Consider the following 27,152-nt stretch of genomic DNA (forward strand, 5'->3'; position numbering starts at 1 on the left):
CGTGCGACAAACTGACTTTTGATGGAGGCTCCAGGAAACACGAAAAGACACAGCATGAGTATAAAAATACATATAAACCGTGGAAATGACCTGGTAAGTCAACTTGCCGTTACTTAGAAATGATCCCCATAAACCTGTGAAATTTGCTAACACTGCGGCATAACAGTCTAACGGAAGTCTAGGTACGTGTTGTGTATGAAGTTTTTTTTACCTTAAAATTCACGAAGCAACAAATTACCTTGATAACCCAACATTACCGTCCAGCAGTTCCGAAAGAAACTTTGAGGTGTTCACTTCTAAGCTGTTATTGTTTGACAGTAAAAGATTATAGCTCACCTTAAGAGAGCTGTAATATTCCTTTATTCATAGAACCTGGAGTGCAGTATAGGAATATAGCATGATATATATGTAGCTATAATTTTGTTGCAGTAGATTTCATCATCCTTATGTTCGTGCGATTCAGTACAGTACATATATATGTAGGGATGAAATATATAGAGAATGTAATTTATAGAGAAGAGGAAGTCATCTATAATGGACAACAGTAGAAACCCTCTCCACGTTCTGATGGCTGGCAGGTACCCTCTGTCCTCTCACCCCCCACCCATTTATTAGTTATCAGTCCATTAAAACAGTGAGCAAGTAATCTAGTACTTGGAATGTTGGTAGTTCAATTCCTGGATGTTCCAGTCTGCATGCCAAAGTGTTCTTGGGAAAGGCATTGAAGCCAAAGTCCATCATCCATCAGTGTGTGCGTGTTAGTTTGAGGAAAAAGTATTTTTAAAAAGCGCTTGTATGAATGAGGCACATGGCAAGTAGAGTAGAAATGTGCTATGTAAGAACCAGTCCATTTGCAATCTTTTATTGTATTGTATTGTGTATCCCTCTTTTGAACTTTATTTATTTATGACTGGAGGAATGTTTGCTTTTTAAATGGAGCTGCTGGATATCTATATCTGGATATCTGTTTAATTGTTTTAAGACTTCTCAATAAGCTTTTTAGAGCTTCCCAATGAACTTGTTATCTTTAATTGGTTCGGTTTTTTATCATTACATGAAATTAGAATTGTGTTTGTTAAAAAAAGAAAATTGCAAATATTTTAGGTGGCTATTCTTTTTCTTTCTCCTTGTATTGTTACATAACTTTTACCACCACTTACCACCAAATATATAAAAAAAATACTCAAGTAAATGGGCAAATATCAAAGTAAAATTTAACACAAGTAGCACTTGGTTCAAGATTATTTCGTTCAACATTGTATGCAGTTATGTAAAGAACTGAAGTTAAAATTCTATTTTAATAATGTCATAGTAAAATGTCAGTCAGTTTTCATTCTCATCATTGACCATCCATCATTGATCTAATTAGAAAACTCAAAGTTAGCTTATGTGTATTTGGGCAGGTCAGCTCGCTCTATATTTTCAGTCCCATATCTCATAAACAGTTGTTTTCTTATCAGCAAAACTGCTTTTAGCACACAGTCTTCTTTTCTAGTTTCAATTCACATTGACTTATCCAAAGAGAGACATAAAAGCAAACAACTTCCCGAGTTATAGGTCTTAGAAGGCTTTGGTAGCATGCGGTACTAATAGCTTACATGGAGACTGGTGGAATATACTTTTGATGTTATGCTAACTACATTTTACTTCTTCAACAAGTATCTAAGTAAATTTAATGTAATTAAAGCTTTATTTTAAAATGTGATATAATCTTAAGTAAATGTTTACAGCTTGCTATGTATTTCTTTACTTTTCTTTTTAGCAATCAAAAAAAGGAGACAGCTTTCAGAGTTTGGTGCGGGTTGAGTTTGATGGAACATTGCTGGGAGAGTCAGATGAGAAGCAGGGTAACCCCATGCAGGACTTTATTGACTATAAATTTACCTGCATCTTCCGCTGGCCAAACGACGCTCAGGCTCTCAGTGACATTGCCCAAAAACCCATTGTATGTAAGTCGAGATTTGAAATATTCTCCTGTCTCTGATAATATGATGAAACTGAAAATGGCACTAACCAGCAGCTGAAACATTTCATTTCATTCTATTTTCTTTCAGTTTGATCAACACTTTTTTTGTTGCTTTTTTTTTTTTTTATTACATTTTTGTTGTGAATACCTTGTGTAATTGGTGACAGGAATCTCCTTGATAACCAAACTTGCTAAAAATGTCCACTGTTGTGTTTAATGTATATGGTTTTGTGGTGGTCAGTGACAGTGATAGAAGTCCTGGCTGAGGAGAAGAATGATGAACCAAGACAAGTGCCTCTGGGCCAGGCTGTTGTTGACCTTCTACCACTGTTACAAGGTACAGCTATAGCTATCCGGTCTTTCCATACCAGATCAGTCAGATCTGACAAAAGTTCCCACCTGGCTTCTTCATAATCAGATGACTTATTTATTGCTCATGAAAAAATGTAAATTCATACTATGACAAGTTTCTGAATTAAAGGCCCTGGAAGGTGGGTTGAAATGTGGTACATTTTTGAGCCCCTAACTTCATAACTGTTGGAGCTAGCCATATGAAACCTTCAAAGCTGCAAAAACAAATTTAAGCTCTATTATAAACTGAAAACAAGTAATTTTATTTTCCCTCACTTAGAGTATAACACTCCAAATGCAAAATCTAGTTTTAATTTGGCAGTTTTTTTTTTTCTCTAACCAACCTTTAGCATCAGTGTACCTACAGTATCTACATTTTCTTAATTTCTGATACCGGGCTCATGTTCTAGCAGTGATCCCTTTTCAAAATTGGTTTCTGATATAGTCAGCATATCGTCCCAGCTAACAGCTGCTTTGTATGGAGGTCAGAAAAGCAAAAATTCATTTCAGAGAGCTTTTCTTAGCAGAGCAGAACTTTCATTTGTTAGAGTGATTTTCTCTTTGTCTTCAGGTCAGTGCAGTTTCTCATCCACAGTCTCTGTCAATTCGGTGCCCAACCTCCGGGCCAAATCTGCCCAGGACACCGGCCTCAAGGTCAGTTGAGGACTCTGCAGTCATTCTCTTGGAGACCCAACGATGTTTGTATGAACATGCTTTTCAGCATGTCTCACTTTTCACACATGGTTGCTGTATGCATACAGCCGGCTGTAGCTTTTCAGCTCACAGCCCGACACACACCAACACAACAGCACAGATAGCACAGACTTTAAGGCGGCGAGGCGTGATTCTGGGTGCCGCTCAGGTGCGTCCGCCTCCCCTGCAGCGGCGCTGCAGACCACGCCCCGCCACACACCTTAACCTGGTAAAATACATATTTAGACAGAATTTTGCAAATATCTATTTTTCATTTTTTAGCAGCATAGTGCTTTTTTTCCAATTATTTTTTAAAAGTCAGGTCAAGGCTCCAAAATCCCAAAGGTGATATAAGGGTGGCGGCTCACAGCATCTTTTGTTTGCTGGATCATTTTAGTTCAGCTGGGTGTCTTTCCTTTTGTTATATTTCTTTAAGATTTAAAAATGTGTTAATTACATAAATAAAATGTAACTTTCTCTGTAGCACTTCATGGATTTCATAAGCAACACACCTTAGTTGTTCACACAAAGCATAAAGGTAAAAAACAATATATACAGTGTTATCTTCATTTTAGATGTCAAAAAGTATTTGCGGCTCCCAGCGTTTTTGTTTGCATGGAAACCGGCTCCAAATGGCTCTTTGGGTGTTAAAGGTTGCAGACCCCTGGACTACACTCTCTGCTATTTTTACATAGCAAAGTAACCCAAATAAATTACAAGTGTTTTTGTGTATTTTTAATATTGACAAAAGATTGAACATCTTTAAATGAACTTAAAAACAGCACTGATCAGACATGCTTGCATATAGTTCTGACTGAAAAAGTGAATTAACAATTAAACAATTATTTCTTATTATATTATTAAGTCTAGATTACCAACACAGACTCTACAATTATTTAGCATCTATTGCCTTTTTTCGATGGTTACAGCTAAAGTAAAATTTTAAACCAAAACAAATGCCACAATTTGAGACTATTTATTGTCTGGTCAAAAATAAGGCTCCCAGGCTCAAGCGGTATCTGGTAAAAAAAAAAAAAAAAAAAAAAGTTTAGTATTTAGTATTTTTAACCCACTGACAGGTTGGGTTGAGTATATAAAAAGAGATTCCAAATATTAGTTTTGCAGACATTTTAAAATAATGCATTCAACACATTTGGCAAAGCCTAAGAAGCACACAGTGTGTTTTGTTAAATCAATACTAATTCCAGACATGTAGACACTTTAGTTATATATGAAATGTGTAAAATAACAACTAGAAACAATAGAAAGATAATGGACAGTTGAAAAATAGAATTCACAATTTAAGTTTTTTTTACATTGTTTTAAGAGTGTATCCATATTGCCCACAGTTCCCCAACAAAGATAGGAGTGCAACCAGAATGAAGCAAGGATCCAGCCAAGCAGTTTTTAAATGGAAAATGAAGGTAATCCCATTACTCTACAGGGACAGTTATAGTAAGCATAAATAAAATATCCCTCAGATGAGCCTTCAGGGGTTCAGGTCTATCTAAAAGTCCCTGCGCCCCCTTAGTTGAATTCTACAGATTTATGACTAGAAGTCCAAATTAGTCATAGAGTTTGGTAAAGAAAAAGTAAAATACCAACATCACAGGTAAGTTGCTGCTCAAAATCAGTTTATTAATTCAGCTAACAGTAGCTTCATCCATACAGTAACGAGCATGACATCGGAGGGTATTAACTCTGGTGCCCATGCAAGTTGGACTTTGAGAAATACCTCTCACTTTAAATGTGGTATTGCGGTATTATAAATTAACCAACAGCTTTTCTAATTAACACATTCATGGTGAGAAAGCCAAAGACCGGCACTTCATTTCATTTATCATGTGAAATGCTATGCTAGCAAGGTTCAACTCCTAATACTAAACAACCTTGTTGTTAGATTACAAATAAAATGTGATGTGCATCAAATAAAATACAGATAGAAATACAACAGATAAAAAGTGCAACAGGCCAGAAAAAAACAAACTAAGCTGTATAAACTGTTAGTGAGTCCTCTTATCCTTTTCAGTGGCAATATGTTTTTGTTGGTTTATTTTGTTATTTGTTATTGAGGAACATGTTCGTTTTAAGGTGTTGTTAAACATAAGTATTTTTTTTGCTGGGTTATGATAAACGAGAAAAAAACAGCCACTTACATGTATTATATGTTAAATATGTGAATTTACATATAATGATAAAATGAGCTTTCATTGCACTCAGGAAATTGTTTAGTGTTGTGTATTATGGTTTGAAAAGCACTTAGGACCTAAGGATTTGTATTCAGTATGGTTAAAGCAGTATATCAATGAAAAATATAAACTGCTCTGCTTTTTAGGTGCCTACCCTCGATGTGAGTGTCAGTGTGTTGGATCCAATACTGTCCGAGGCTGACCTCTCAGCCTCTAATCTACTAAAGGTAACTTTGGAGACAGCCTACTCTGTCCCAGACTCATGGATGCTGCCATCCGGCCCTGCTCCCACTACCTTCACATACACTGCTGCCCTAGAGATCCCTCTTACTGCAGACGTGAGTGTTATACTGTGCTTTTTATGTGGCCTCTTAAGGCATACTGCTCTATTCACACTAGCTTAAAATGTCAATCTTTCCAAGGGTGATGCGTTTTTGACAAATGTAGCTTTACTACTGCTTTGCTCCCAGCAAGACCAAGTGCTAGTGTTCCCTGAAGGGCAGCTGAAGGCAGGGGGGCAGGGAGAAGAAAAGGAACGTCAGAAGAAGAGGCCCCATAGGGACACACTAGCTCCAGAGAACCACTTCCTGCCTGGAGTCTTTTTCAAGCCAGAGGAAATTGATCAGGAGGATGGTGAGCTGACTGCTCGAGAGGTAAATACAAATGCAGCTTGCAGATACTACCAATAATATTAGCTGGAATGTTGCAAAAAAAAAGAAAGAAAGAAAGTTAAAAACACTCTTAAAGTGACCTCGAGATTTGATAATCAGTTTTGTTCATCAGTTTCTTACCTGTTGAAGTTCAGGGTGTGCCTGCTGAGGTGGTGTCAACATTCACTCAGCTTTAACATCGCCCTGGGTTCTCGGCCTGCTTAGCATTACCATTCTGTCTGTACAGATGCTTGCAAAGCAGCATAATGCTAACACAAGTTCCTGGATGCGGTTTGCACTTTACGATTGTGCTCTTGTCCTTTTGTGCAATAAAAATAAATGTAATGTCCATATCCGTACTACAGACCGTGCCATTTATTTCCCTTTTAAAAAGAAGGAAATAAAGTATTAATTTGCACATATGAGACACATGGAATTTTAGATTGGGATTTTATCGTATTTGCTACATCCACTACATCACACTGATGTAGAATTCTGAAAAACAGACAAATTTTCATCCATCAAATGTGATATACGTGTCATTACAGGGTTAGACAGACACAAAAACTAACAAAGATGGGTAATAAGGATCAGATGAACTGGATCAGATTCTAACTATCCCTGTCCCTAACAGGGACACCAACCTTTAGCATATCCATCCATCCATCCATCCATCCATCCATCCATCCATCCATCCATCCATCCATCTTCATCCGCTTTATCCGAGGCCGGGCCGCGGGGGCAGCAGCCTAAGCAAAGAGGCCCAGACCTCCCTCTCCCCAGCCACCTCCTCCAGCTTATCCGGGGGAACACCAAGGCGTTCCCAGGCCAGCCGAGAGATATAATCTCTCCAGCGTGTCCTGGGTCTGCCCCGGGGCCTCCTCCCGGTGGGACATGCCTGGAACACCTCACCCAGGAGGCGCCCAGGGGGCATCCTTGTCAGATGCCCGAACCACCTCAGCTGGCTCCTTTCGATGTGGAGCAGCAGCGGCTCTACTCTGAGCCCCTCCCGGATGACCGAACTTCTCACCCTATCTCTAAGGGAGAGGCCAGCCACCTTTCGGAGGAAGCTCATTTCTGCCGCTTGTATCCGCGATCTCGTTCTTTCGGTCACTACCCACAGCTCGTGGCCATAGGTGAGGGCAGGGACGTAGATCGACCGGTAAATTGAGAGCTTTGCTTTTACACTCAGCTCCCTCTTCACCACGACAGACCAGTGCAGCGTCCACATTACTGCAGCTGCAGCCCCAATCCGTCTGTCGATCTCCGGCTCCCTTCTCCCATCACTCGCGAACAAGACCCCAAGATACTTGAACTCCTCCACTTGGGGCAGGAACTCATCCCCGACCCGGAGTGGGCACTCCACCCTTTTCCGGCTGAGAACCATGGCCTCAGATTTGGAGGTGCTGATCCTCATTCCCGCTGCTTCACACTCGGCTGCGAACCGTTCCAGTGCGAGCTGGAGGCCCTCACCCGATGAAGCCAACAGAACCACATCATCCGCAAAAATCAGAGATGAGATTCTGAGGCCACCAAAGCGAAAGCCCTTCGCCACTTGGCTGCGCCTAGAAATCCTGTCCATAAAAATTATGAACAGAACCGGAGACAAAGGGCAGCCCTGGCGGAGCCCATCACCCACCGGGAACGAGTCCGACTTATTGCCGACAATGCGAACCAAGCTCTTACAACGGTTGTATAGGGGTCAAATGGCCCGTAGCAATGGGCCAGACACCCCATACTCCCGCAACACCTCCCACAGGACACCCCGAGGGACACAGTCGAATGCCTTCTCCAAGTCCACAAAACACATGTAGACTGGTTGGGCAAACTCCCATGCACCTTCAAGTATCCTCGAGAGGATAAAGAGCTGGTCCAGTGTTCCGCGACCAAGACAAAAACCGCATTGCTCCTCCTGTATCCGAGGTTCGACTAGCGGACGAACTCTCCTTTCCAGCACCCTGGCATAGACTTTCCCAGGGAGGCTGAGGAGTGTGATCCCCCTGTAGTTGGAACACACCCTCCGGTCCACCACCCCGGTCTGCCAGTCCACAGGTACTGCCCCTGATGCCGTCGGGGGGTTCCCCGGAGGCATCTTCCTTGGGGGGCTCAACCCGGGGTAACGGTCATGTCCGGTTAGGGGCTCTGTTGGCTCTGAGGTGACTGTTTCCTCGTGGCTGTGTGCAGCGGGGCTAGGGGAGGGTCTGTGCTGACGGACGTGGGTTACTGACCTGGTAGCCTGGCTGCCCCTGGGTGGGTCCAGGATGGGCGTGAGGTTCTGGGGGCGCTCCGTCTCTGGGCTGGGACCCGGGCCTTGGGGGCTTGGGTCCTGGTTGGTGTGTTGCCGGGGTTGTGGGCGGGTGGGTGCATGGGGGCCCAGCCCTGGAGCAGGGTGCCGCCGGTGCATCGAGCCACCTGGGGGGCTCTTCAACTGGTGGGGGAGATTGTAGCATCTTGCAGGAGCTTTCCTCTCCTCAGGAGCTCCCTCTGCAGGAGGGGGAGATACAGGAGAGGTGGAGGAAGATCTCAGCCTGGGTGTTTATTGTCTTATGTAGTCTGGAAGATGAGTGGATGGTGGGGTGGGTGCAGTTTTCTCTGTGGTGGGGTTGGGTGGACTGTCCCGGGCTCTGTGGGGCCGGGAGGCGCTGCTGCACTGGGCCCCGGTCTGGATGGGCCTGGGCCCCCTTTCCCTGGCGGGTCGCGGGGGTGCCTACTGGGGTCAGCGGGGGAGCTGGCCCCAGGGAGGGGTCACTTGCCCCTCCCTTCCTTCCCTCCCCATCTCCAGCTGCCTCCCTCTTCCCGCTCCACCACAACCACCCACACATGCAGGACCTTGGAGTAGGGGTATGTCACCAGGGTGCAGAGGAGGCTACCCCCCCCTCTGTCCCCTTCTGGCTACCTCTGCCTCAATTTTATCCCACAACTTAGACATTCACATTACTCACACTCTCATTACACATACATATAGGATCTTGGGGGTGGGCACGATACACGGAATCCAAAGTACCATCAGGGTGTACACCCCACCCCTGGCGTCGTTGCCCACCTCTCAATTTTAAATACACGTAGACATTGAGGGCTAGCAGGAGGGACCATGCGCTTACCTGCTGCTCTCTGGCAGGTAGCTCCATGCCCTCCTGGGTTTTAAATCCACCTTAGAACACACATGCATCAACACTACAATGAGCGGGTGGAGGGAGGTTTGGAGTCTTCTCTCACCCCCATTCTCTGCGACCTGCTGGAGCGGGGGGGCTAGGAGGAGGAGTTGGCCGTCCGACTGCGGTCTGGAGTGTGGGGCCTTCCTGCTGCTGCGGAGTCGGGGCGGTCTGCCTCCCCCCACCGCAGGGAAAAGGGTAACACCACCTGGGTCTAGGTGCAGTTCCCCCCTCCAGGGGCAAGGGTACCTAGACCCGGTTTGTAGAGTACGCTTGGGGAGTGTGATCGTGTGTACAGCGTCTCTTTATGTCTGTCTCCACGTTGGTTGAGTGTGGAGTAAGTGCATATGAGAGCATGAGGGTGGGAATGGATGTTTGTATCTGTGTGTGCCTGTACGTCTGTGTCTATATGTCAGGTTGGGTGTCAGGCGCCACCTCTCTGGGGACATCTCAGGCCCTCCAAAGTTTGGAGGCCTATCTCCCCCTACCACCACTTCCCCTGCCAGTGGCGGACTCCCTCAGACATCGGTGCGTTGGTGGTTCTTTGTGTCCGGGGATGGGCGTCCAGGTACACACCGGCTCACTCCTTGGCGGCCGCTTATCGGGGCCTGGAGCCTGGGGCTCGCTCGGGCCACTTCGGAGGTGGGGTGCCCCCGGCCTCTCGGCCTGGGGCTCGGTCACTCAGGCACGGCTGGCTGCCGGCGGAGCTCACGGGCGCGTCACTGCAACTCCCCCTGGCTTCTGCTCTGCGGCTGCTGAGTGAGCCCTCATCTGGGACTCTCCTCAGCTCTTTCTGGGACAGTGGCGCGGCTGCCCCTCTGTTGGTCTTCCTTGGTCTCTTGTGTTCTGGGGGCCTCTGGATGTCTGGAGTTTTGATCTCCTCCATACCTGCTTCATGCCCTGGAGGACGGGGCTGTGGCTCCCCCACACCCTCTAGCAGATTATTACATGAAGGAACCTTTAAAAAAAACAAAAAAAACAAGCGCGTCCATGCTCACAGGTGTACACACGGGTGATCACACCCACAAACTACACCCTTTTTGGCTCCTACCTCAAAGCACACTGTGTTCTGTTGATCTTATGTGCTGCACAATAATGTTTAATATTTAGTATTTACTGTCATATTCCCATATATCATTGTGATGTTGTTTATTCTATTACTCTTGTTCTCTTCTGCTTGTTTTCTTTTTTCTTTCTCAGCAGGTGATTCAGGTGATTGATATATGCATTTTTTTTTCTCTGCCCGTTCTGTTGGTTTATGTTTTTTGCCCTTCTCCCCCGTCCCTCTTCTCAGCTGTTTCTCTTTCCCTCTTTCTTTCTCCCCTTCTTTCCCCCAGTCAAGTCTGTCCCGTATTCAGTAAGTGAAAATAAAATAAACAATAAAAGGTGAATCAAATGGACCATTACGGCAAGGCTGGGATGGTCACTTTGGTAAAGTAAATCCGTTGGGCATCTTTGTTTGCCTTTAGACAACAATTCTGATGGCAAAAGAGCCAAACGGGACAGGCAAAAAAAAAAAAAAAAAAGGGAGGCTGAGGAGTGTGATCCCCCTGTAGTTGGAACACACCCTCCGGACCCCCTTCTTAAACATGGGGACCACCACCCCGGTCTGCCAGTCCACAGGTACTGCCCCTGATCTCCACGCAACATTGCAGAGGCGTGTCAACCAGGACAGCCCTACAACGTCCAGAGCCTTCAGGAACTCGGGGCGGACCTCATCAACACCAGGGGCTCTGCCACCAAGGAGTTGTTTAACTGCCTCAGTGACCTCGCGGGTCATTCCCCTCATCCCCAGACTCTGCTTCCTTATTCATATCCTTATTCACTATATCCATGAACCTCCTCTGAGGTCTTACTCTTTTCCTCCTGCTTGACAGCTCCCTCTTTATATATTTGTCCACTCAACAAATCAAGAACTGAGGAAAATAATAAAACCCAAGAATCAATGTCGATAAACTCAAAGGAAGACAAAAACTCAGAAATCTCAGAAAACCACAGATAATCCAAAAACCACAATTCCATTGAAGATAACAGCATGTGAAAGCTTATTTACAGGCTTGTGGTGTAAATGTTCCCACAGGACCGGGCATTTCGTGATGAGGCAGAGACCACGAAGAACAGAGTGAGCTGGGACACAGAGATGTACTGCTTTCTGGACGCAGGGGGAACTACAAGGTTGGAGGCTGAGCATGCAAATCACTCCTTTATTTCTCTGTGTACCGGACCACCATGCTACCTGCTGGCTACAATTTTACGAATTTAATCTAGAAAGGGAAAGTCAGTCACCAGTTTCTTTGTTACAGAACACATGTTATAGCAGAGTCTAAGAGCAGGATTTCCTTATTCAGAACATTTCAGGCATGCAAGGAAATCAGAAAGTAATGAAAAAGGAATTTGATCTTATCACTGATTTTAGGCACACAGTGAGCATGTGATCTGTGCAAGTATACAGTAAGTAAATAGGCTTAATGCTTAGAGTAAAGGTCAAATGTATGAAAGAAAAAACAACTAGTGCAGTGGTTTTCACAAAGGCCCACATGAGAAATTGGGACTGTTGTGAAGGGCTGCACCAATAAGCTGAACTCAGTTATTATGCTCAATATTAACTGTATCACTATAAAACGCTACTGGTAAGAGTAGATGTTACAGCTAGACAACGAAAATGTGAAATATCCATAGTAAAAATTTAATTTTTTTTTATCACAGTTTAGTCAACATTCTCCAAAATGACACCTTTTTTCCTCGGTGAAAGAAATCTAGTCTGTTTTACCAACCCTTTGTTTGCTTGGCAGTAGCACTGAAGTTGAAACTCTCTCAAACAAATACATGAATCCACTCCTTGTTTCTCTAAGTATCGCCAAGACAACAATAGTTCTTAACTGGAAATCAAAGAAATAGTTACATATTAACATCCAGACAAACCTTCTCATTGAAGACACACATTTAGAAACCATGACATTCTTGCAAAAAGACAATAGAGCTGTATTTATCAACATTTTAAACCCATTTTCTGAATTAATCATGTTGATTATTATTATCATTGTTGTTGTTTAATGGTAAATGGCCTGTATTTGTATAGCGCTTTACTAGTCCCTAAGGACCCCAAAGCGCTTTACAAATCCAGTCATCCACCCATTCAAATCAAATCAAATCAAATCACTTTTATTGTCACATCAATATTCACAATGATATATGGGAGTACTCATTCACACACACTGGTGATGGCAAGCTACATTGTAGCCACAGCCACCCTGGGGTACACTGACAGAGGTGAGGCTGTCGGACACTGGTGCCACCGGGCCCTCTGACCACCACCAGTAGGCAACGGGTGAAGTGTCTTGCCCAAGGACACAACGACCGAGACTGTTCAAGTCGGGGCTCGAACCGGCAACCTTCCGATTACAAGGCAAACTCCCAACTCTTGAGCCACGATCGCCCCAATTGTTGTTGTTTATTTTGCCAGAACAATTTAATATGTGACCTTGGGACTGGTGGGATCTGAAGTTGCTCACTAGGTGGGTTTGGGCTGTGGTGGTACCTCGGGGTGGTCCTGGACCTCCATCCACTGTGCCCCATCTCTCATGTTGTCGGCCAACTAATGACATTGTCTTTGCAACACATTAGGAAACAAAAATAAAACAAAGGAAGAAAGAAAGGAAAAAAATAATAATATAAAACAACTGTAATACACATGAAAGGGTAGGTTAAACATGATTAAAGTGGGATTCGCATCTCACAGTGTTTTGTTATTACATCACACAAGATTAGGGTTACCAAAAATATAGCAAGCTTTTAATATAACAAAAAAAGATCAAGGCAGTCATGTCAGTGTAAGCCGATATAGGTTGAATGGGTGCTTCTGGGTTGGGAGGTGGGAATGGGATGTCCCCTGGGCTGCACCCTCCATGCCTTTGGTGAATTGCTCTAGGATGATGGAAAACACAAAGAGAGAATATAAAAATGTGTGTATCAGTACTGATTATAATTTCAGGCTGAAGCAAAGGATAACTAAGAGCAGATTGTGGCCAGTGGAGATCATGAGGTCATTGGCTCCATTATCAAAGGTTAGTATTCCTTTTTATTCTCTCTTCTTTGGTGTTTGGATTTCCAGTATTTAGGATATCATATGCAATAAGCTTAGAAAAAACAACATGTGATTTTAAGTCTAACTGAGATGGAGACCAGACCAGACCTGTGTGTGTTTGTGTGTAGTTAGGTGCTGAGGACTCAGAAATCCCCTACCATGGTTTGGCATTTATAGACTTTGGGCAGCTGCTGTATCCTGGAGTCCAGCGAATCCGAGGAGCATACAGCGTTCAGCCTTTCTCTGAGGAAGATTTGCTGAATAAGGTTCCAGTAACACACACACATCACTCATTTGCTTTAAATTTGGTTTCCTTGTAAAATATAAATAAAAACAGAATGGAGTACTTAGTTAATCTCACAAACCAATATTTTATTCACAGTAAAAATCAGAAAACAAATCAAATATTAAAACTGAGAATGTATATTTATGCGTAAAATATGGGTTTATGAATTTTGGAAATAATTTTACTCTCTTTATAAATACAATTTACACAGTGTTCCAACTCTGGGGTTGCAGTTGATATTGCCTTTATTTAAATAGGGCTGTTAAATTGCTATGTGAATTGTTTAACCTCTCTTGCACTCAAAGGCCAAGCGAAGCATCAGTGTTTTAAAGGAAAAAGCTAAGGAAGCTGCCAGCCAGGCCAAAGATATTGTCAGCTCTAACAAAGCAGGAAAGAACATGAATGGAAGCAACAAGGGACCCACAGATTCCAATGAGCAAGGCAAAAAGGTCAGAAACGTTTTGATGGTCACAAGTGAATAATTCTTTAGAGTTTTTATAAGTTTTCCAGCATAAGCAAAGTCCAACAGTTCCTTTTCCCCCCTCAAACAATTAAACCTGACTTCAGTTATAAGAATTTAGACCATAACATAAAGTTTTTTAAAATTATATCAGCAACATGCAAATCACAGTGAAGGAGCTGTGCCATTAACTGCAGCTGGCCTGCAGTGATTTATATGAACCTGAGCCACAAGTCAATGCCGAGGGAACCCTAAGCTCCATGTAAACATCAACATAACTCTGCACAGCATTAGCGAAGAAATCAATAAAATTATCAGTGTTCCCTCTAAGCTGCGCGTGTGCGCAATTGCGCACTGCTGGCACGGTCTCTGCGCACAGAAAATCTGCGTTGCGCACACACACAAAAAAATCTAACCTGAATTGAAATTAAAATCAATACTTTAACAATTCTGTTTTGCAGTGTTAGTCAGTAAATGACTGGCTGCTCCCATATGGGATCCAGCCAATAATGCGATTCACATTCGTATATACGCAGCTAATCAATGTCGTTGACAGGCTATGACAGCGTCCTTATGTGCCGACACCGGTGTTTTAGCTAGCAAAGCGGCGTGGCGACGTTTAGCGCAAATCTTGTATAGTTAGTATGTATTGCAGTCAATAGTTTTGTTGTGTGTGTCAGAACAACTGCTGAATGTTACAGGTGTTACAGCAGTGATGCATCTCCTGTTGTCAGGCCTGCAGGTATCAGGTTGTTGTTCTCCTTTATCTCGTAGTGGACTGAAATTATTTTTGGGGTGGCACAAATAATTTGTGTGGCATCAAATTTGATGCAGAACAGCTGATTGTTCTGTAAATAATTTGAAATGTTTATTTAAAAAAAATGCCTTGGCTGCATTTTTAGGTAAACAGCTGCAAAAAACTTTGTTGTTTGCATAACTCAGTTACTTTTTTGAAGAAGTAACTATATAATTCATTGCCCAACACTGGTATATACTGTATTTTGCAGACAGAGAGTTACAGGACTCTCCCCCAGACCACAGACTCATACTCATAATACAAGTCAGAGCTTTATAAACAAAAAAACAAAACAAAAAAACAAAACAAAAAAAAGTTGTGTCTTCAAAATTGGGGTTTAAGTTATTTTTACTTCCAATAGTGTTAAGATACTACACAGGTCATGAACAAGATTTGTTTAAATTTTCATTGTAAGTGGGCTAAAGCAGTTAATTAAAAGTAGTCTAACATAAATGTAAATGCTGTAATTTGATTATTTTAATAAACCATGTAACTTGGATGGATTCGATGCTGGTGTGACCGCAGTGCACACGTCTGATGTTGCTCACAGTGGTCCAAGGGATCGCTCAGGGAGTTTGTGCGTTCGCTCAGAAACATGAATAAGTAGAGCGAACATTGATTAGGAGAATTTACTGGAGACTCCAGTACCAGTTGCAATTTAGTACAACTGAGCAGAGATCAGCAGCAGTAGATGCTCAAACTTACTGCACATCCTTATTACTGCAATATATTATAAAGTTGTATTTAGCTGATGTGTTTTCTGTTTAAGCAGAAATTTGGAAAACTTTAACTCTTCACTTGTGTTAATGGCAGATGTATGTGGAGGCCAGAACTTATATTATCATTGAGATAGCCTTGGAGAAACCGCTGGTACCAAAACCATCACCAGAAGAGCTAGCCCAAAGGTAATGTGCTAATTAAACCATGTGGTGACTGAGTCTGACCTGCTTCTTTTGGCTCCATTATTAGATTGTAGCACCGAGATAGAGTTATACATTTATCAACACTTTCACACACACGTAAGTGTTAAATTTAGTAGTTGCCCCCTCTGTTTCTGACTGACTGTGAAACACAAATGAGTGAGTGTATTGAGATGTTTTTGTGTTTCTTGCAGGGTGACGGCATTGATCCCTCCCAAACCTAAACGTCCAGCTGGTCCTAGTAGAGCAGAAAGAGTAAAGCACACACACACACACACACACACACACACACACACACACACACACACACACACACACACACACACACACACACACACAATGAATTGCCCAATCGAGGAGATTTGCATGCTTGATGTATTCGTCCAGCTGGTCCTAGTAGAGCAGAAAGAGTAAAGCACACACACACACACACACACACACACACACACACACACACACACACACACAATGAATTGCCCAATCGAGGAGATTTGCATGCTTGATGTATTCTCTCCTTCTGTGTGCTCCTGCAGGCTGTGCTGGACTTCCACAGGCAGGTAGCAAACACGGTGTCCCATGTTTCAGAACAGTGTGAGGAACTATTTGGAACAAGTTGTGAAATTCCCCAAGACGACAGCTTGGAGAAAATGAAGATTCAGTTGATAGGAGCGCTCAATGACTCTGGGAGATACTTTGTCTTCAAGGAACAAATGAAGGTCAGACCAAATGCCCACATCTATGATGGATTAATGAAATTTACAAGGACACTGAAACTATTTTTAGGGATTGATCTAATGGTTCTGGTCATATTTTTCTTCTACATTAGTGTCATTATTTCTCCACAACGGCTTGTGTATATTTCTGGTTTGTAGCATGCGGTGGTGAGGATCGTACGTGACAAGATGAGGCGGACAGAGCCGTTCACGGATGATCAACAGCTGAAGGAATTTGCCAGCAAACTCTATGTCTACCTGGTTGATGAGATGCACGTTGCTATGAGCAAGGTACCAAACACACACTTTCATATACAGTCTGTGAGGACATCTTTTGACTTTTTTGTTTTATCCTTACTTCCTTAACAGATTTATTCTCCAGATGCTGTTGAGGGCTACCCAGATAACATCCAGTTACACTGTTCTCAGCTCTCACATTTTGCCAGAGAGGCACAGCTTACTGGGAATTACGAGCAGGCTGCATATTACTGGAAAGAGGTATAATAACAATGCTCTAAAGCTCATTGCGAAAAAAATAAATAATCAGGAAGATTTATGTAAAAAAAAAAACAGAATAAGGGTGACAGACAACTATTTGCCGGACAGATTTAATTACTTGTCAGAATGTCATATAAAGACTGGGTTATATTTGTCTGTTATTCTCAAGAATATTTATAATAATGTTATGTTTGAATGTTTTTCTTTTGTTTCGTCAAGTGGACACAAGTCACATTGCAGCACTGAATAATGATAATGGTTGTTAAAATAGATGAAGTGGTTTCTGATATTTTTTTATTAACCTGCAGCTAGTGGTCAGGCACCCAAATGAGCCCACCTATATGTTTGAGTGGGGGGGCCTGTACATGCTGACCGGAGACTACCTGAAGGCAAAAGAGTGTTATCATGATGCTGTGTCTATCGACCAAGTGCACCAACCCAGGTTAGAAATGCACTCCTTACAATATTGATCTTCACTTTAAGCAAATCATTAATTTAATAAGAGATTAATTATTGAATAATTATTTTAGCCTGCATATTATATATATATCTAAATATTATAGAGTGTATAAGTATAGTCTAGCAATCAGCTCAATTCTAAATCATGATGGTATATTATTTGTATATTATTATTTGACAGAGGAAGAGAGATATTTAGAGTTACTTCCTGTCACAGTATTCTTCATCTCCACTGTATTTTCTGACGTCACAAGCAATGAACCTACCTGCTCGTGTTTTATCTTTTATTGGAACATGGTTCAGTGGTTACTTACAATACAACTTTATTTGTATAGCACGTTTAAAATACCAGCGGTACACCAAAGTGCTTTACAATAAAAACAGGAAAATTAAGACATGATTAAATAATAGACTATTAACAAAGTAGGGAATATAAGAACTATGTAACAAAGTTACTAAGAAGAGATATAGCTAAAAGATAAAGTACATAAATAAAAAATTGAACCAAATATAAAATAGGGACACTAACTAGATGGAAAAGCTATGTTGAATAAGTGAGTTTTTAAATGGGATTTAAAAGATAAAATGGAGTCTGACGCACGGATAGTGATAGGAAGGTTGTTCCACAGATTAGGTGCAACCAGGGCAAAAGCACGGTCACCCCTAGATTTAAGTCTAGATCTAGGCTGAGCCAAGAGTAATTGGGCTGAAGACCCGAGGGCTCACCCAGGGACATATAGACTAAGAAGATCAACAAGATAACGAGGGGCTAAATTATTTATCATTTTAAAGGTGAGCAACAATGTTTTAAATTCAATGCGATACTTTATGGGTAACCAATGCAAATCAATAAGAACAGGCGTGATAGAGGCATGCTTTCTAATGCCAGTCAGGAGGCGAGCCGCAGCATAAAAAACAGGTCGTCAAACAGTTTCACGAGTTCAAGACCGATGTTTCTTTATCCTCTTCTTGCTCCAGCCTGATGATGTGTGGGGTATTGGCAGTGATGTTTGAGCATTACAGTGAGGCCCAGACTTTCCTTGAGCGAGCCACCAGCCTAGACCCTCTCAGCGTGGTGGCCTGGACACTGCTGGGTGAGATGAGGATCTGTTTTGCTTCCTGCTGCTATTGTATCAGTGAACAGCAAAATGATACTACCAAACTTCATTTGTCAGCAGCTATTACTGTTTGTTGTCTACCCCCAGTGTAATGGAGGCCCCGCAGGTTACTCAAGACAGTTTGACTGTTGTGTGTGACTTTCATAGATTTAGGTTGGTTTGTAAATCTGTCTTTAAAATATCCAACCATCATCTTCAATTTAGGGTTGGGTGGAGCCCAGTTTGTCATAGGGTGAGAGACAGGGTAGACCCTGGACTGGTCTCTTTAAGAGTTGACACAGACTGAACAGACAAAATGATGAACAAACAAAAAAACATGAATATAAAACAATCTGTAACCTAAACACCCACAACAATAGTGGAAGAGGGATGCATGCTGGGGAACGTGGAGTAACCTTGTTGGGTGTTTGCTCCAGGTTTGTTCCATGTGGGTCAGAACGACTCCATCCAGGCTGCGAGGGCTTTTATGGAGGCCACAAAGCTGTTGAATGCAGAAGAGGCAAAAAAGCAAGAGCAGAGCGAGGAGAAGGGGGAGAAAGACAAGGAGGAGAAACACCAAGAGGAAGAGAACAAGCAGGAGGCAGATGAAACAACAAACTCTCCCAGAGTTATGCAAGGTGAGGAAAACAAAAAAACAGAAATACAGACATATACAAGACAGTGTCAAGTGCAATAATGCCAGTCTATGCATGAGTTCAACCCATTCTGTTCCCCTGAGCCCCATCTCCCTGTCAAGGAACTACTTTTGTTACTACTCTGTCTGCTAGAGCTCTCATGCACTTCAGCCCAAAGGGCATAGGGCAGAAGAAAATAAACCCTTGGAGTAACTGATTTTATCTGACTGTGTAGCTTTATTTTTCTCCTTTACCCAGAACTTGTTGACCAGGATTCAGAGATGCAGAAAGAAGAGCCTCCAGCACCGAGTGTCAGCTTGAAATCAGCTCCTGCTACTATTTACACACAGATCATCCAATTCCTGCTGCAGAACAATGCACTGCAGGTAAAACATACCCAGCGTGTTGGTTTGTACAGCACTGTGTGAACGTGACCATCGGTTTATTCTGTTACCGCACAAAAAGGGGCATATTACATATGGCAATCTGCAATTTCAAAAGACACTTGGTTTTAGAAACATGTGTTAGTGATATGTGTTTTATGAAAGTATGATAGCATCAGTTGCAGTTTATCATTTTGAAAAAAGATTAGATTTTTCTCTTTATTTATATTTTTGCAATTTTTAAAAAAAGTCTTATGTAATATTGGGAACAATAAATGTCTAATTTTAAAAGCTCTGAGCAGTAATGTTTGAACAAAAATAAAACAAATGAAAAAAGCAATAGCCGAAATTGTTCAGAGATGACTGTTTTCTGTTGTCAGATGGCAGAAGTCGCTCTATCTGAGGAGCTCCTATGTTCAGATGGCGGTCGCAGTGCTTCCTACTTCATTCATCTGGCCCAGTTGCAGCTGCTTAAAGCAGACTACTGCAGTGCTGCTGCCAACCTCAAAGAGGCACTGTCCAGCATAGATCAGGTACTTCCACACTACCTCTGGCTACAACACGAGTATCAACTGGGTGAGGAATATTACATGAGTGTTCAACTGCATGTAGGGCATTACTTTTCCAGAAAGCATTTGGTGCTCTGTTTGTAAAGTGTGAAACCTGCAATTTATTGTCTAATTTATCATGCTATTCTTTTTTTTATCTTCACTAAACACCAAACAAATGAATAATAAATAAATATATTTGTTATTTTTATATTTTCAAGGTGCATATTTATTGTATATGACAAAGTAATCAGTTACAGCCACTGTTACTTTTTGATGCTCACCTTCTATAGATATGCATGACAACACATTCCAGTGTAGGATCAATTACTACACATAATATACATAATTTGTAAGGAGCTGAGTGTTATAAAAATAATTCCCAAAATCTAAGTGAATTGAAATCAGACCTAGTTTTATTCTTGAGATCATTCTCCTTCTGCTGGTCTAACAGCACAGATATACACCGAAGCTAACATCTAGTCTTCTCCAGCATCATTGCTCTAGTTCAGGGGTCGGAAACCTGCGGCTCTGGAGCAACATGCGGCTCTTTTGTTCTTATACTGCGGCTCCGCATGGTTTTGGAAAATAAATTATATTCATTTAACTGAAGTGTATTTTATTTGTGTTAGTTATTTTTTAACTTGTAGTTCTAAATTGGAAGATTATTGTGATCTTGAAATATAAAAATAAAGTTATATTTCATTATTCTTCGTCGCTCAAAATAAGCGCCACACTAGCGGATACTGGTATACCTGCTGAAACGCCGTGCATTTATTGAGACGTTCAACCCCAGGTAGGTAAAGTATGGAGAAATGTAAGAAAAGAAAAATATCTGAAGAAAATAGAACATTTAATGATGCCTGCGTAGATTAATTTGAATTTATTTTTGATGAGAGTGGCCTACCAGTATGCCTAATTTGTGGATTGTTGATCTTCGGATCCACATACATATGTGAGCAGCTATTCTCCACCGTGAACTATGTTAAAAACAAATATCCCTCATACCTCACAGACGACAGCTTACAGTCCTGCGTAAAGATCAAAGTTACTTCATACAGCCTGGATTTGCAGACGCTGTGTGCAGAGGTTCAGGAGCAGAAGTCCTATTGTAAAGATATCACGGCAGACCCAATGATGTTTACATGAACATGTTTTTCAGCATCTCTTTATTGACCACTTTTCGCACATGGTTGCTGTACACACACAGCCGGCTGTAGATTTCCAGCACATAGCCTGACACATACCAGCACAACAGCTGAGAGAGCGCAGACTTTAAGGTGGCGAGGTGTGATTGCGGATGCCAAAGGCCATGTAAGGATGATGGCTCACAACAGGTTTTGTTTGCTACATTCCGCATCTACAGTGACTCCTGGTGACTGTGTGGGGACAGTTGGTTATAGTGCACCTGAGGTTATGCTTGGTAATACATATAATGAAGCAATAGACATGTGGTCTCTGGGGCTGGTAACTGTGGAGCTTGCTACAGGGGTGCCACTCTACCCTGTGGAAAATGAATATGATGTTTTGAAATTCATCATAGACACGCAGGGTCAGCCACCAGATCATGTTCTAGACTCTGGCTTGTACACTAATTACTATTTCATATGAGACGTAGTTGTCTTGAACAACTAATGGAAGCTACCACAGGACCTCAAAATGACCAACATTTATTTGTCAGCCTAATTAAAAAAATGTTGGCCTTGGATACAAACCAGCGCATAACTTTTCCACCCTGGCCTCTCGGGAGTAGCACAGGGAGACAAAACCTTGCGGCCTCTCAGCAGCCTTCAAGTTGGAAAAGAGAAAGCTCACACAGAAATAATCTCCAGCATTGCTTCGTTGACCCCGGACAAAAGTGACAAAAACACAAGCAGGGATTGGAAAAGGCCATTAACAGCAAATTACACTGCAAGAATTAATTAAGCTGCTTTTATATCACTTTAGCTTTTTTTTTGTTTTGTTTTAATTTTCACTCCCCCCACCCCAACCAGTCACAGCAGATGGCTGTCCCTTCCTGAGCCTGGTTCTGTCGGAGGGTTCTTCCTCTTTGAAGGGAGATTTCCTCCCCACTGTCGCTAATTGCTTGCTCATAGGGAATCATCTGATTGTTGGGGTGGTCAAAACTCCAGCGGAACTAGCAATTCTTGTGAAATTCTTTTTTAAAAGCCTAAAAAAAATCAAAACAACCTATGGATATTGTCTTGAACTTGGCCACAATTTTGCTTAAAATCCCTAAAGTAATCCCTGTGTCAAGTTCTTGCCAATATTCAAAGCGGAGCAGCAGACAACTTACCATCACATCAGTCCTTCAATCAGACCTAATTCGATACAAATTGGGGGGAAAAATGGATGTATATTAAATAAAGCAGCTTTAAGCATCAGCTAATTTTTGTTTGTAATTCTTTTTAAATATAGTGCTACCCTTTAGCCTCCTAGTAGACATACCTGTGTTATAAATGTGAAAATCCTCTTCGTTTTTTGTTTTGTTTTGTTTTTTTAGAAAAGTTGAGCTCTGACCTTGAAGTCAAGATCCCTGAGATTTAAACCTTAAAGAGATTTTCAGCAGATGCAACCATGGTATTGATTTGAAAATTCTATGTTGCCTCGTACTTGAGTTACTGCATTTACAAACTTGGGTGTCCACTGCGCCCCGCCATATACCAAACTCAAAAGATTAAGTGCTGGTTTTTTTAGTTCTTTCATAAAGTTTACAACACACAAATAAGAAAAATAGGAACACTATTGTCATTTTTGACAACACTATTTTCTTTTGTCTTTTGTGTGCACACAGTCTGTGTCAACACATAGGGGAACACTGACACTTCATAAGATTTTCACTGTGTTTGTCTAATTCAGCCGCAACTTTCGGATTTTTCACATAACAAGCAGCATGAATTTTGTCCCTCATCATTTCAGCTGGAAGCACTTTATAAGGTGGTCTTTCACGTGAACATTGATGTTTCTAATCCTGGAACCCTGGGCAGTTTATATAATAAGTTTCATCCAGACTGAGAAATGTGTCTAGAAGAAGCATTCATCAAGCAACTTTGCTGACTATTGACCCAAAGAGTCTTGCCCACTTTCTCACCAGGATCCTGATGCATGGGCTTGGAATGGTCACTGTCACTATCTACGAGGGGAGTTCCATGAGGCTGAGGAGAGCTACGAGTGGAGCTTCAAATTCCAGCAGAAGCCATCAGACTCTCACATTGTCTTGCTCCGCCTGGGATCCAGCTACTTTATGCAGGAGAAGGTCAGATATTGAGACAGGCATCACTGTCTGATCAGTCAGACAGTTACTCATGTGTACTGGGTCTGCTAGCATCTATTCACTGTGTGAGAGTTTACCTCATGCATTTTTCAAGAAAGAAACAAAATGGACCAGCCATATGTCTTGGAAAATAACAGCAAAACTCAAATGTGACTTAAAACATCTCATGTGGAACCACAAAGTTATACAGTGTAACTCTGTCTTATTTTTTTTTAACTCTCAGTTTCAGGAAGCCAAGGTTGTGTACCTGCAGGCCTGTGAACAGTCTCCATCCTGCCTGACCTGGCTAGGCCTGGGCGGTGCATGTTACCGGGTAAAACTCTTACCTTCAGAACATTGAAATTACATTAAACTCAAAAAAAGCTTCTATGTTGTGCCTTCAGAATTATTTTTGTTATATGGAAAATAAAATAAAATTGTAAAACCTGTGATTCCACTCAGTGTATGGTTCAAGGTTTTAAGTACACTCCTGTTTCTATTGTTAAAAGAAATACTTTTGAAATACTAGCTTAAAAGAATAGTTGGGAGCCCTACTCTGTTTGTTTTGAAAGGAAGTCACCCTTTGTTGTTTCAGTGGGCATTTCTGTGTCTGTTTAGTTGGAGGAGTTTTGTACAGCTGAGGAAGCTTTGACTGAGGCCAACCATTTGGACAACCAGAATGCAGAGGTCTGGGCTTACCTGTCTCTCATTTGCCTCAAGGTGAGTGATGATAAAACACTATTAATGTCATTATTAATGTCCTCCGTCTGTATTTCAAGATAATCTCGCGCACAGTGGCCTGACACATCCCCTTTTATGAAGACTACAGAACAGCGTGTCTTTGTTAGAAATTAAAAAACAATCTACAGGAGTCAGAAGAGCTGAGTGGTTAGGGTTATGGTAAGAATTGAGTCAGTTTAAGCTTTGGAATAAATGACTCTTCAGGATGAGGGATGGGTTCAGAGTAAAAAGCCCTAACCTCCATAGAATCTAACGCCAACATCCATCCTTTTGCCCTTTGGTAAAGCCAATGCTTTAGTCACTGAACACACTTTAATGAGACACCAATTAATTTGGGAAAATGCTTGTGCAAGTAGACGCTGCATGTCGATCAATATGATAAATGGCTAAAATCAATTCAGGAATGCAGACTTTGAAGTAGGACATTTTGATTAGTATCAATTAATATTAGTGACTAACTGTATTTTAATTGAGCTCTCTTTTAACCTTGACACCTTGTCTTCTGCACATGTGAAGTACTCACAACATATTACTGACTCTGTGATTCAAAAATCTGCAGAAATCAGTAGTCTGATTGTGACTCATGACATGGAACTGAGTTCTGCTTCCTTCGATTCGCGGTGTTTAAAGATACTGGACAAAGTGGCACCTCCACAAATTAGAAAAGACAGCATCGCTAAATCATCTCCTTGGATCACTAAATCTATTTGCAGTTTTAGTTGGCTTTGCCTTAAGACTGAGTACCTGTGGGAAAACCACAAAATGTCCTATTTACAATAGGAAAAGGGAATGCCAAGGTTCTATTTGACACTGAGAATAACATTGTTTCTCCTCCAACACCAAGTACACCAGGTTTTTCAGATAAGGACTACAACTCCCACAGATCGCCCTTTCGATCATAAACTCTCACACATCCCAAAATTGTAGAATCTTTTCACCCACTTTCTTTAGCTATGTATGTCAAACACTACTCCAAATTAAACCCTCAGCAAACTCAGCCAATGTCTTAAGTTTTAGACTCCATTTGGCCCTCTGTGGTCAGGCTGTGTCCTAGAGTTCTTTAAACAGGTGGTTATCCAACCAGGTTTGAAAAAGCTAAATCTGAACCTTACACTAAACACCAGCTATAGACCTGTTTCAAAACTTCCTAAATTGCTAAAGTATTACAAAAACAAAAATAAAAGGTGGTTGGGACACGAAGGTGTTGGAGAAGCACAATATTCTTGCTAACGTTCAGTCTGGTTTTAGGAAGTTGCACTCCACAGCTCTCCTTAAAGTTTCGATCTTTGGATGGCTGCGGATAAGGGTGATTGCTCAGCCAGCCCTTGGTTTGCCTGACCTTATCTCAGCCTTTGAAATGTCAAATCTCCATCAAATCTTAGTCCAACAGTTAAACTACATGGTAGGGATCTCTGGCTCTTTCTTAGAGTGGGTCACTTCATTTCTTGCTTATAGAACACGTTTGTCCTCATTGGGAAATTTTGGGTTTGAAACGGCTGCATTTCCATGTGGCATTCTGCAAGGATCTGGTTTAAGTCCCTTGTTATGGGGCAGCGATAGCTCAGTAGGTAGAGTGTTCGCCCCGTGATTGGAGGCGGTCAGGGGTTCAAATCCACCGAATGGCTACCCTGAGGTACCTTGGGCAAGGTACTGTCTCTACACACTGCTTCCCGGGTGCAGGATTGGTAGCTGCCCACTACTGAAGATGCACGTTGATGCCTTTATCTCCACCTGCCTAGACTATTGCAATGCTTTGTTTTTGTGCCCGTTTAAAGCATCTATTAATTGCTTCCAATCTGTCCATAATGCTGCTTCAACACTTTTAACTCAAATTCATAAGTTCACTCATTGTTAGATAGTTCAAAATCTTGATTCTTACTTCTGTGACCTTACAAGATGAGGCCCCTAGTTATATCATCAATCTTTTCAATCTTGTCTGCAGATAAAGGTCTCCTTGTGATTCCACATGCCCGTATGAAAACTAAGAAGGATTTTGCTTTCCAGACTTTAGTGCCAAAACTGTGGAACAGCTTATCGCTTTTGCTGCACACCAATGACTCTGTGGCTTCCTTTAAAAAAAATGCCTAAATGCATCTATTCAGACCAGCAATTTGGTAAAAATTTTGTTTTGTGTTGTTTTTCTTGATTCAGGTGTGTTCGTTTGACTGTATTTTTAATATTTGTGTAAAGCACTTGTCTTGAAAAGGAGTATACAAACAAACTTTACTTACTTACATAACTAAACACATGGTCTGCAACTCAATTAACACTGATGAACCTTTTGTTTTCAGTCTGGCAAAAAGGAGGAAGCAGAGAAGTTTTATAAATATGCAATACGGGTGAGTTTGGTTGTTGTTTTTGTCAGTCACTGTAATTTAACATATCAGTGGGGCGGTTAGTGATTTACTATTAATTATCCATGTTTTAAATTCTATATTAAGTAGTGATTTTTTTAAAAGAAAAAGTAGACATGCAACATTAATACTGAATATAAAACAACAAAAACAGCTTCTCTGTGAGTTCTCTGTAGCATTTGATTACTAAGGATATAGATTTCCTGCTGTCCTTGATTTTCTCGTAAATTACATTAGAGCCCTGTAATCCTTTATTTTGTCACAGTGAATCAGTTTTTACTAAATATTGCATCCTCTTATCCAAGGTGAATTTTACATTAAGATGCTGGTTTCTTTAAAAAAGAAAAAACATTTTCTGTTTTCTCGGTATCCACAGTTCAACCTACAGATGGAGTCACTCCACAAAGAGTTTGAAAAGTTGAAGAATCAGCTTCGCTTCCATCATCTGGAGTCATGCTTTGAAAGAAGCACTGAAGCAAAAGAATAAATCATATGTCCAAGTATGTACACATTATATCTCAATGACCAGTATTTGAAACAACATTTTATTGGGTTTTCAGCATGTGTAGTGTATGAAAATTAAATACAGAGAGTTCAGATGTACATGATGACTTAGATTTCACAGACAGTGAGGATAAGTAACCGGTTGAGCCATAAAAGTTAAGCTCTGATCAATATCAACATAACAAACACAGTTAAAGCAACACCATAATCTCAAATCTATATAAATCAATTGCAATATAGTGTTGTTGTTTTTTTGTTTAAATACAAAAACAAAGAAAAGAAAGGAGGCTATATGGTGACTGGTACCAGCAGGATATAAAACATTTACTATTTCACATTTGATGTCATTCTTTTGTTATCATTTATGCAGGAAAACAAGCCCTCATGACACTTTGTGGTGTTTTTGTTCTAAGACACCTT

General features: G+C 41.5%; 1 protein-coding gene across 2 annotated transcripts; it reads left to right on the plus strand.

Annotated features, from left to right (window-relative positions):
• The first annotated feature begins 12 nt into the window (after nucleotides 1-12).
• On the plus strand, nucleotides 13-26,742 carry cfap70 (cilia and flagella associated protein 70). Of its 2 annotated transcripts, XM_085459779.1 has the most exons (26): nucleotides 13-93; nucleotides 1,763-1,949; nucleotides 2,208-2,303; nucleotides 2,889-2,971; nucleotides 4,360-4,434; nucleotides 5,346-5,537; nucleotides 5,670-5,852; nucleotides 11,082-11,176; nucleotides 12,993-13,065; nucleotides 13,214-13,351; nucleotides 13,677-13,820; nucleotides 15,441-15,532; nucleotides 15,742-15,802; nucleotides 16,081-16,263; nucleotides 16,420-16,551; nucleotides 16,630-16,758; nucleotides 17,067-17,200; nucleotides 18,196-18,311; nucleotides 18,752-18,952; nucleotides 19,208-19,335; nucleotides 19,713-19,865; nucleotides 22,975-23,136; nucleotides 23,378-23,467; nucleotides 23,752-23,853; nucleotides 26,166-26,213; nucleotides 26,605-26,742. In XM_085459779.1, the coding sequence occupies exons 1-26, from the start codon at nucleotides 22-24 to the stop codon at nucleotides 26,713-26,715; spliced, it is 3,180 nt and encodes a 1,059-aa protein (XP_085315905.1). In that variant the 5' UTR covers nucleotides 13-21; the 3' UTR covers nucleotides 26,716-26,742. The 2 variants fall into 2 exon arrangements, with proteins under 2 accessions (XP_085315905.1, XP_085315913.1); XM_085459787.1 differs by lacking the exons at nucleotides 26,166-26,213; nucleotides 26,605-26,742 and having other exon boundaries at nucleotides 23,729-23,844.
• Nucleotides 26,743-27,152: the final 410 nt, after the last annotated feature.

The sequence above is a fragment of the Copadichromis virginalis genome, linkage group LG1 (genome assembly GCF_057382275.1).
Source record: "Copadichromis virginalis isolate Kocher_CV1m ecotype Utaka linkage group LG1, C_Virginalis_male_GT1.1, whole genome shotgun sequence".
NCBI classification, from domain to species: domain Eukaryota; kingdom Metazoa; phylum Chordata; class Actinopteri; order Cichliformes; family Cichlidae; genus Copadichromis; species Copadichromis virginalis.

What these genes read in the sequence shown, in the direction of transcription:
- cfap70 (XM_085459779.1), top strand. Translation starts at nt 22, where the DNA reads ATGGAGGCTCCAGGAAACACGAAAAGACACAGCATGAGTATAAAAATA. An exon ending in AGGAAGATTTGCTGAATAAG is followed by an intron (nt 13,352 to 13,676) that starts GTTCCAGTAACA and finishes TTGCACTCAAAG; the next exon opens with GCCAAGCGAAGCATCAGTGT. An exon ending in TGTCTCTCATTTGCCTCAAG is followed by an intron (nt 23,854 to 26,165) that starts GTGAGTGATGAT and finishes TTTTGTTTTCAG; the next exon opens with TCTGGCAAAAAGGAGGAAGC.